The sequence below is a fragment of the Scomber japonicus genome, chromosome 3 (genome assembly GCF_027409825.1).
Source record: "Scomber japonicus isolate fScoJap1 chromosome 3, fScoJap1.pri, whole genome shotgun sequence".
In the NCBI taxonomy this organism is placed as follows: domain Eukaryota; kingdom Metazoa; phylum Chordata; class Actinopteri; order Scombriformes; family Scombridae; genus Scomber; species Scomber japonicus.
This window is the reverse complement of record NC_070580.1, coordinates 19521196-19531959: the sequence shown is the minus strand read 5'-3', so window position 1 is coordinate 19531959 and position 10764 is coordinate 19521196. Positions and strand designations below refer to the sequence as shown.

Below are 10764 nucleotides of genomic sequence, written 5' to 3'. Positions count from 1 at the left end.
TGAGCTTGTATTGGATTGAATTTGAATGCACAGGTGTACCTAATAACGTGGCCAGTGAGTGTGTGTATGTATGAAACCCATGACCACTATAGTCATACATCAGTTTGTTACTTATGGGTGGAATTATAGTGAAAATAAATGACTCCCCTTTCTGCTGAGGACGCCCTGGTGTCCCCTCAAAGAACCCTGGGGGGCCCATACCAGACACCACTTTATGAACCACTGGAGTAATGGATCGGCAGAAAATGAATCACCAACTATTTTGATGATAATTTTAAATTAAATATTAAATATTAAATCCCCTTGTTCCAGCTTCTTAAATGTGACTATTTAATGGTTTCTTTAGCTAACTGAATACCTTTGGGTTGTGGACTGTAGAAAGGATACACAAGACATTTAAGGTTGCACTTTGGTAAGCAGTGATAGACATTTTTCACCATTTTCTAACATTTCACAGAGCAAACAACTAATTAATTGAGAAAATAATAATCTGATTAATTAATAATTAAAGGTATCATTAATTGTGACTCAAACACTCCCCAACGTTTCTCTGGGTGCATTATAGGCTGGAGGTGGGCAGTGACTAACTGTCTCGAGTCAAACTGAGAACATAGTTTAAATTATTTTCAGAACACTCACTTGTTGAAATAAAAAATAAAAAAAAATCAGTTTTGCTTGTCTAAGAGGTCTATATAATCTAAATCAAACATTAAAATACTTGACAACACTGTAGTGGGTAGCTGAATGCTAAAAGCTTGGTGAAACAATGCCCATTTTAAACTTTAAATTAACGCTCTTACATAAGGCAACCATGAATGTTACAAATGTCACAAAGCAAATGAAGAGTCATGAAATGTTTCTTAGAGATTCTTTTAGTGGATTCATATGTACATACAGAAAAAATCAGGCACTCTGAGCTGACAATGCTTCAATTCTTTAACATGTACAAAAGAAAAAAAAAAAACTATGCCCTGAAAGATAGCATATCCAAGTTTAAATATGAATCAACACATTATATTGGAGATACATCAGAAGACAGCCTCAGAGAGGTCTAGGTTTGGTTATTCATTATTTGCCCAGCCACTTTAACTTAATCCTAACTAATCTACAACACATGGTCGCACAAAAGAAACACGCATTCAATCCAACTAATTTTTCTCCCTGTCTGACCCCGATACACTATCTCAGGTCAGGAATAAAAATCTGACATAGTATATGCTTCAATGAATTACGATTATATTTCATCTGGAGAAAAAATTAAAAACAAAAAATCAGCATCATAATGCTGTACTCAACAAAATCAGAAGGACTTGGGACAACTGTAGTTGTTTGACTGGGGTGGGGTGGGGTGGGGGTGTTATGGCTCTCCCTGAGGAGACATGGTTGAGTGATTTCACTAGACTGGGATGGAGGGAGGACCTTGGCCTGACCTTGATCTGGAAGAATAAAGGCAGAGCGAGAGCAGCGAGTCCATCCTCTGCAGAGAGGAAAAACCCATCATCACCAATAAATCCAACAGCAGCCATTTGTTAGGTCCTGACCCATAGCTGTGTGTGTATGTAGGCACACAATGTGCATGAATTGTGTCGTAGATGAAGAGTGTGTGTGTGTCTATATACCACTGTTTGATTGCTTGTGATCTGAGTCTGTGTTTATTGCAAATTTCTGTTGTGTATCAGTAGAAACAGACAGTGTGAAGAAAAGGCCTGTTGCTCTTGTCCTCAAACTCTTGCAGGAGCTCATCGATTTCATTCTCCATGTCGTCAGTGTGCTGGATCTGTAGGGGCGGAGGAGAAAGCCCATTACACACAGCCTACACACACACGCACGCACACACACAGCTGCAACAACAACCTCATAATATACACCATTCATAAATATGTAGAGTTTATACACATTGACAGCATTTCATTAGATTATCACAAACTCTCTCAGAAATACAATATTTAGCAGGTTAAATACATGTACAACAATTTCAATGTTATATAAGGATTTAGATTTACTACAGAATTTAATTCCTGAACCGCTCAAATCCTTAAACCTTGCCCTCAGTTTGGCTGTGTGGCATTGATTCCTGTTTGAAGACACTCACACATTGACACAGCTCGCAGATAAGGAAGGCGCCCAGCGTGGCTTCCTCATGGTTATCCTGAATGTCTACATTGATGACGTGCACGGGCTGTAAAGTCTCCTGCTCTCTTGAGTTCAGATCTGGGGAGCAACAGATGAGAGAAAGAGAGAACAATGTAGTCAGTGTTGTAAAAACTTCATTGTGTATTCGAAGGGAGTGTTCGAAAACCTGCTATGAGTCAATGCTGTGACAGTGTCCTTTCTCTGAATTAGTAGCTACACCCCCAAACTTTTTTTTTTCTTTTCATAAAAAGGAGCCTCACCCTCCAGCACTTGGTCATAGACTCTCTCTTCGCAGGTGATGACCAGGTCAAACTTATCCTTGCAGTTTTGAAAGCGCTCTGGCTTCAATTTGATGCGCTTGTTGCGGTCCAGCATGTGCAGAATGCCGTTCTGTGTGTATCTGAAGAGCAAGGTGGTCAAGGAACACAGCAGGAGCAAGAGAAACATCTCAAGGTCACATGACACACATCACAGAAATCAACTGAGCACTGGGAAGGGCCTGCAGTAGCCCAGTAAGACTGATAACAGACAGGTGTTCAGATATAGGATAAGAATGTTCAGTTTGCATTTGTTGGGCTACTTCTGTCATATCACAGGAGCAGGTGAATACACACTTCAGTGGTGTCAGCAGGGTTTGCAGTAGACAAGCTGCAGCCCCCTCTAGTGGTGTTTGTGAACCCTACACCTATCACTCAGTAGTTGAGAAAACCTCAGCAGCAGAACAGCATTTCAGGGCAGTATGAGTAAAATTGAGAAGTCTTAACTATGATTAATTATTAACACTCCTTAACATTTCCAAGACATAGCTGAAGTAGCCCATGCAACTCAGTATCACTGTGTGACCATCTTGACAGACACTGAGATTAAAAAAATAAAATAAAAAAAAGACCAACCACTATGGTGTATTGTCCACAATAGTGCACTATATTTGAGAAATCCATGCAAGGTGGCAAGAATACTGCATATAGTTGTTAAAGTTATATGGGAGGCATTATGTACATCTTGCATTTATATTACATTATGACATACAGTCTGCTAGATTACAGTGTCTAACAAGGCACCTTTCATATTCAAGAACACAGATTTCACCTCTTTACTTACAGTGATGACAAAACTTACACCTGCAATTCAGTGGCATTATTAGCAACAACATTTTTTTAAATTGAGAAAAACAAACAAAAAACAATAGTAATGTATTCATAGGTTAAGCCCATTTAACTAATAGGCACTCTCTCTAACACATGAACAGGAATAACCCTACATTTAGTCTGGTTTTTAGTCAATCTTACCCATGTTCTGACAGAAGATTAGCTGCCAGAGGACAAAAAGAAAGCCTAATATAGCCTGCATTTGAGATATTTCAGTGAGGACCAATAAACACCAGCACCCAGATGGATACTAACTAAACAGCTTAATATTTTTGATGAAATTATTTTCACAATTTTCAGTTTTTGCTCCTCCAATTCCACAAAGTTACAGGTGTATTAAGATAAAAATCTGGATTTTTTTTTTTATAGTCTGGGCTACTAAATTTTAAAAGCACATAATCCAAATTAAAGATGTGCTTAACTTTCATGAACCAGGATTACATGGTTTACTACTGGAAGCTACCTGTAGTTTGTTTTTGTAGTGAAATATTTTATTAATATTAAAAGTAGGTAAACTTGTCCACCATTCTTTTCTAATGCAGTTCTGCTGTTTTTATTTTAATGTTCCCCCTTAAAAAAAAAAGTTTACCACGGATGCATGAGCAATTACAAAAATACCAAATTCAATGAAATTTTATAGTTAGTAATTTTTTTTTGCTTCATTAATGGGCTTAAATTGATCTAATCAAAGCAGCATAAGCCACTCACGTAAGACCAAATGTTTTGTAGATGCAAAATTGTGCACATTAGGAAGGGGGGGGGAAGTACAGTATTTTAAAAAGTACATTAAAAAAGAATAGTGGTTACACAAATACCCTTATACTCGATATAAACTATGGTTTTTAGAAATGACTAGTCAAAACCTGTATCAGAAACTTATGATCTTCAACAAACTGATGTAAGGCCTCACCATTGTTGTATTGCAAGGTGTTTTCCTTGACACTTGTATAAGTTTAACAAGAACATTTTTAAATCCCTTCATGCCATTTACCCATCGCTGTAGTCCCGTCCACTGTGCTGCTCCAGCGGAAATCATACCTTCCTGAGCTCCCACAAAGATTAATTTCTAATGAAGACACGTGTACATGTGTTTACTTATCTGGCCTCCAGTTCGTGTGTTTAAGGTGTGTGTGTAAAAATTAGTGAGAAGGGGATACAGTTCCTTGTCCTTGCGGACCAAGTCGTTGTACATCTGTTCATATGTCGTTTTGAAGTCATACACATTTGGCTTATCCGGGGCAGGACCGGGTAGCTTCACATGAGACCCTGTCCCGAATGAACGCACATCAAATCCACGTTTGCTGCAAAGAGGAAAGGACAAGAGAGTAAATACATTTAACACAACATTTCCTGCATCATCATTAGATACAAGAAATCATTACATACAAGCAGAACACAATAATCTTTCAACACCTGTGGGAAACCTATGTAATCACATTTTTCATTTGTCTCCTCAGATTCAATATCTAAACTAAATGATCAGGTAACAAAAGTGTTTTTTTATGTCTCAGGTTGAAATCAAACTTAACTGCACACACCTGTAAGACTATTTGTAGCTTGCCACAGCATTACTGATTAAGAATCTGTCTTAATCATTACCAACTCAGACAAACGTATGTTAAAATGCAAAAAAATCCTATAAGAGGGATTTTTTTTTTTACTTCACACATTGACATTGTGTTTGTAACCAAAGAGTCTATCTTAGTCCATAAACATTTTATTCTAGACGGAGGCACTTGTTCTTAACCCAATCCTGGTGCACAAGTCGCCAGTGAGCTCCGCTATGTGGACATACTCACACCTGTCCAAGAGCTACTACGTGTGTGTGAATGTGAGGACTGCACAGATTTGATAAGTCATCTAGAGTTGCATAGCTGCAGTTCCTCCCTTCCGGAATATTTATCTACAGGGGGCGCTCTTGTCAACATATGTGTGTGTTAAAGGGGGGAAATAAAACTACTAAACAACTTGGGCCGATTATTTTGAAAGCCCTGAACCTGTTTGAAAACAAAAGCTGTGTGGACATTTAACTTTAAGGCGTCTGTAAAGCTGAAAGCTAGTCATAAAGCTGCGCTTAAAGTGCGCTGTAGCCCCGGTGTGACACTCAGGGGTGCGGGTCCATTGTTAAACTGCGTTGAGGCCCGACGGACTGCCATCAGGATCATCATCATTTAGATAACGGCTCGATACCGCACATATTTCGTTCACTTCGCAGTCGTTTTCCAGTTTCTTCTCGTCCCGGAGGTTCGTCTTTACCTGAGGATATTGTGCGCTTCCATACTGCGATTCTGGTTGCTCGAGCACACAACCGCTACACGCAGCGGGTGGCTCGGCATCGCGACTCCCCGGCTGAAACTAGACGATACAAAGCTGTCGGAAACTAACAGAGAGGAGGTTAGTTTGATCCCTGTAAAGGAATAATAACAAGACAAACCCCTATGTTAAACTAAATCAGAAAGCGGTTCAAGAACAAACACTGCACGGTGAGCTCGTCTTCTTACCAAGCAGGAAGTTAAAATGGCGGAGCGCCGCGAGCAGAATACGGCTTTATGTGGTGATGTCATGGGGGGGCGGGGCATTCTATGCATTCTATGTGTCATGGCGTGACGTCGACAAACAAACATGGTGTGGAAAAATAGGACTTTTATCCAAGTTAGACATATATATTTATCTATAGTAAAAGTGGCCATGTGAACACACAGTTTCCTAAAACAGGAGCTGACTTGTAATTTCTACCCAGTGACACTGCAGTGGTGGACAGTAACTGGAATACTATATTTAAGCACACTTTTGTGATACTTGTATTTCGCCTACTTGAGTATTTTCATTTGATGCTACTTTATGCTGCCACTCTGCTATATTTCGGAAGGAAATACTGTACTTTCACTACATTTATTTGACAGCTTTAGTGACTCTTCAGATAAAGATTTGACACAATGGATAATCTAACAAGCTTTTAACACATTGTTTAAGATTAAACCAATGGTGTCTGATCTTTTGGGCACTTGACGTCTCACAAAAAGCAATGTGTAGTTGGGGGAATATTTCAGATGTCTATGAGTTGTCAACAACTCCACCAAATAGTTATTTTTACCTCTAAACTTCTCACATGGTTTCATTTCAGTAAAATCTCAAAACAGATTTATATATCAGAGATGTGTGTTTTCTTTTTTCCCTCTCCCATTAATTATCTCACAACCTCTCTGAACTTTTGGGGTGTCCAGATGCAAGGTTGGGAACCACTGGACTAAATTAACTAACTATATATAAAGTAGTTGAAAATAGCTCCACGTCCAGCACTTACAACAGTAACATGCTGCTCTAACACTGATGCTTCACTATTAATAATCTAATGATGTCATATAATAATAATATATCAGTCAGAGGGATCAAACCACTACTATTACTGTAATACTCAAAGGACATTTTGCTGCTAATAGTTTTGTATTTTTACTTAAGTAGAATTTTTCATGCAGGATTTTTACTACTTGTAATAGACTATTGTTGCATTGCTTTATTGGGACTTTTACTTAAGTGAAGGATCTGAGTACTTCCACTGATAAGTATCAATATTCAGTGTTTATGATGCAGTTGCAATATTACTGTTTGTTTATTTTATAGAAAGAATATTCACATTTGAGAAGCTAGAATCAGAGAGTATGGACATTTTTTTAACTAAGAGAACGACTCCGTACAATTAATTGATTGTCAAAATAGTTGGCGATTAGTTTGGAAACTAATTGATTAATCAACAAATCAAGTCTGTGTATTCTTTCCACTGGACTTACTGTTCCATGTGATCATCGTCTATATGATGATACCCTGAGACTACATGTCAATTTGGACTTTGATGTCACCTTTAATGTCTCCAAGACTGTTTGGCCATTTTGGTGAACAGGCTTTATGGCATATTTATATGATTATTACATTTATGTGATGAAATACTTCAAATATTCAGGTATCCCCCACTTCTAATTTGATTTTGTTGCTTTTTTCCTGTTAGACCACCCAAAAATCCTCGATTTACTTTCAACAAAACAGGCTCAGTCATAGCATTAAGCACCATGTTCTTTTTGGTCATTAACAGACATCACATAGCTCACGTCATGACAGTTTGTGTCTGTACAATAATTTTAAATTCTTGTCTGTTTTTGATTCTTGTAAATAGTCCTGTGATGTAACAGCAGACACATAAACACACTCTCACACAAACACACAGAAAAATAAGGAAAGCTGCCAAGTATTACAAATGGCCTCATGATACTTTATTCACTGACAGCAGGACATAAAGGCATTATAACTCAAGATGTTTGGCACAGTATTTGGAGATTGTACACCAGATTGTATTGCCCTTCACAAAATGTGGTACAAATACTTACTGTATGCAGACCTAAAAGCAAAACTAGTCAAGTGGAAAAAAGTAACTTGTGTAAAGTTGAATTTTCCTGCGCCCCCAGAAAGGACAGAATCAATATGGACACTTTCACAGGCTGCAAATTTAGCAAATAAAATCTGTTTCTGATGTACTCGAAGCATTTCATTAATTGTATTGCTGTATAAATGCTGCCAGCATACAGATTGACAGACTCAATCACAGACGACTCCTAAACAAAAACATAACACAGTAAACTACTGTTTACTAAATTTAGGTTATCAGTACTTTTGGTTCAGTGCATCTTCGCAGAGGTTGACAAGGCATGTTATTTCTTTCAGAGCCACATTAGATTGTGCTTCAATTCATATTCACATACCATATTATGTGGCTATTTAAAAAATAATTATTGACAATGCGTGATGATGATGATGATGATGAGATTAGATATGTTCATAATGGATGTTAAATGAAGGCCCTTTTATTCATTTAGCAGTGCATCTTTTTAGTGTTAAACTTAGTGGCGCGAGTGAGTACGGTAGGAGTATGAATGCTGTGATGTGGGGCTCATGATGTTTTCAGTGATATACGCCACCAGCAAGCAGATGATGACCAGCATCACGCAAATGGCTCCCCCCACTGTTGTCATGGCAATCACAATGTCCTGCATCCCAGACGGCGGCAGGGTAAACTCCACACAGTTCTTCTGATCTGCCCTCTGAGCTGCTTGGGAGCGGGCCAGGGAGCGCAGGCAGATGCGGTAGGGGATGTTCTCATGCAGCTCGGTCAGGAGAAAGTCTCTGCAGCCGGATCCAAGATGGACACCTGCACACTCAAACTGGGTATAGCTTCCATTCCACCAGCAGCTCAACTCGTAGCCTCCCCGTCTGTGCCGTCGGACACCAAAAACAGGGTTAGATTTTAGAGTTTCCTCTCTTGTTACATTTGTCCCAACGCTCTTCTGGACAGTTGCAGCCTCTTTTGCGTTGATGTCTCGGCCAGTCATGTTGAACTCCTCCTCATGGGTCCACTGTAACAGTACACTGCCATTGATAAGGATATTTGCCACCAGGCTCCCCAAAGACACCACAGTCCTGCAGTCTCCCTTGAGACACTTGTACCCAAACAGTGTTTGTCGGAAACAGAGCTGCCCCCCGATGCCTCCCTCAATCATTCGGTAAGCACACAGCGATGACACCCCTTTCTCTGTGCCCCAGCTTGGTCTGCCAGCCCTTTCAGATATCACAGTAGTAATGTTGCCTCTGCTGGTGTTGAAGCTATTCACGTGGCCTGATGCCTCTTTTAGCTTTGGTGATGGCCTACTTTCGTGGCTGTGATTGCCATAGTTGAAACTGGTGTTAGTCTCTTTTAGCCACTTATGGGCTGTCCCCAAATTATCTCTGCCTCTCACCTCTGATGGGGATGTTACTGAAGCTGCTGCTGCTGCTGATGATGTTGATGATGCTGAGCTGCAGCTGGACACAGCTGCCTGGTGTAATGTGCAGAGCAGGAGCGCAGATAAGGCGAGCAGTGATGGTCGTTGTTGGCTTTTCATGTCCCTTCCTCTGGTCGATTTGTTTTCACGCACACTGGTTCAGTTTGGTACAAGGCGGGCTGATGACTGCCATAAGATCAGCTCTGCTTCAGTGAAATCCGTCTGAAACAGGATAGCGCGTCCATGGGCGAGAGGAGCGGGTGTGCATCTGCGACAGAAATAACATTTAATCATGCAGCTTCGAGTATGACCTTGCATGAGATGAATTGGCTTGCAGGATGAAGTTAGCACAACCTAAACGACGATACGAGTAACTAGTGTTCACATTAATTTCTGGAAAATCACCTACTGTACTTCTTTCGGTGGGACGCGAGGACCCGGCTATCGTGCCATCAGATTTTTCTTTCCCTCTTCCTGTCTGGCTTGACGTAAAGGCTTTGATGCCTGCTGTGCGAGAGTGCACGTGGACGGAGCGCGCGTCGTGTGCGTGCACAACATAGTTGTCATCAACTCACGGTTCGTGAGTCATCATCCCACACACACACACACACACACACACAGTGCTGCAGGTGTCTGTCAATACTGAGACAACAAGCAGCACTGATGGAGGGTTTTAAGCAACCTGCATCCCACCCATCTTTAAACCAAACCAGAGCTGCTGTTAATCAAAGCCCAAAAACGGCAGTATGTTGAATTATTAACCCTAAACAAATTTCGCATTTGATTCAGCATGTAGCCTAAAAATCAGAATGTGTTGATTCGTAAATCACAAATCAAGATGTGCAACCAATAAATGATATATAACATTTCTGAGTATCAAAACGTGCCAAAATGTTTAATGTTGTTGGTAGCAATTTATTATAGGCTATAGATTATTCAATAAGGCACTTATAGATTTGTTTTGGTGCTCCAGAACACAGTGTTACACCAAGAGGCTAAAATAAAATATGTGGTAGTAAATGTGTTGTTTACATTGAGTCAGGACCCAATTAAAGCAACACCACAGTCTGGAAGCAGTCCAATTACTTACTGCAACTGTACCTCTGCAAGGCTCCTAATGTTCACATTTTGTTGAAACTGTGTCAGGCTGTGCTCCACTTTAAGGCTGTATTTTGTGTGGGCTACATGGAAGTGTAATTTAAGATCCTCATGTCATTGTGTCCACTGTTTTGATGGTGATCACACAAACAGCCACACCATAATCCATACAGCTTCAGAAGCACTGTATAAGGCCTCTCTGACACAACATAAACTAAACATTATTACAAATCAGTTGCAGATGAAAGTGCATCGCTGTACATGCAGCATTATCTGGTGCATCAGAGAGGCCTTAAGGCAAAAGGACCCCGCTACTTACAATTTAATTATTGTTGAATGAGGTTACCTTCATATATTCTTTATGTATTGATTGTTAATATTAATTTAACATTAAAATGAAAAAGGAGCAGCTGTTATCAGGAGAAAATAGTCTCCTGATAATAAATTATCTAAAGCACAATCGAAAAAAATCAAACACTGACATGTGATCTAGATGCGTCATTATCCGCCAAGCTTGTATCTTCATCATGACATGAGAGATTATTCGAAGTAATGATTTCCTCATCCCAAGGGAAAAA

The 10764-nt window shown here is 39.8% G+C and overlaps 1 protein-coding gene across 1 annotated transcript; it reads right to left on the bottom strand.

Annotated features, from left to right (window-relative positions):
* Nucleotides 1–854: 854 nt before the first annotated feature.
* On the bottom strand, nucleotides 855–5797 carry ssu72 (SSU72 homolog, RNA polymerase II CTD phosphatase). Its single transcript, XM_053316670.1, has 5 exons — nucleotides 5538–5797; nucleotides 4439–4582; nucleotides 2394–2533; nucleotides 2093–2211; nucleotides 855–1777 (listed from the first exon to the last, which is right to left on the bottom strand). The coding sequence occupies exons 1-5, from the start codon at nucleotides 5615–5617 to the stop codon at nucleotides 1676–1678; spliced, it is 585 nt and encodes a 194-aa protein (XP_053172645.1). The 5' UTR covers nucleotides 5618–5797; the 3' UTR covers nucleotides 855–1675.
* Between the last annotated feature and the right edge of the window lie 4967 nt (nucleotides 5798–10764).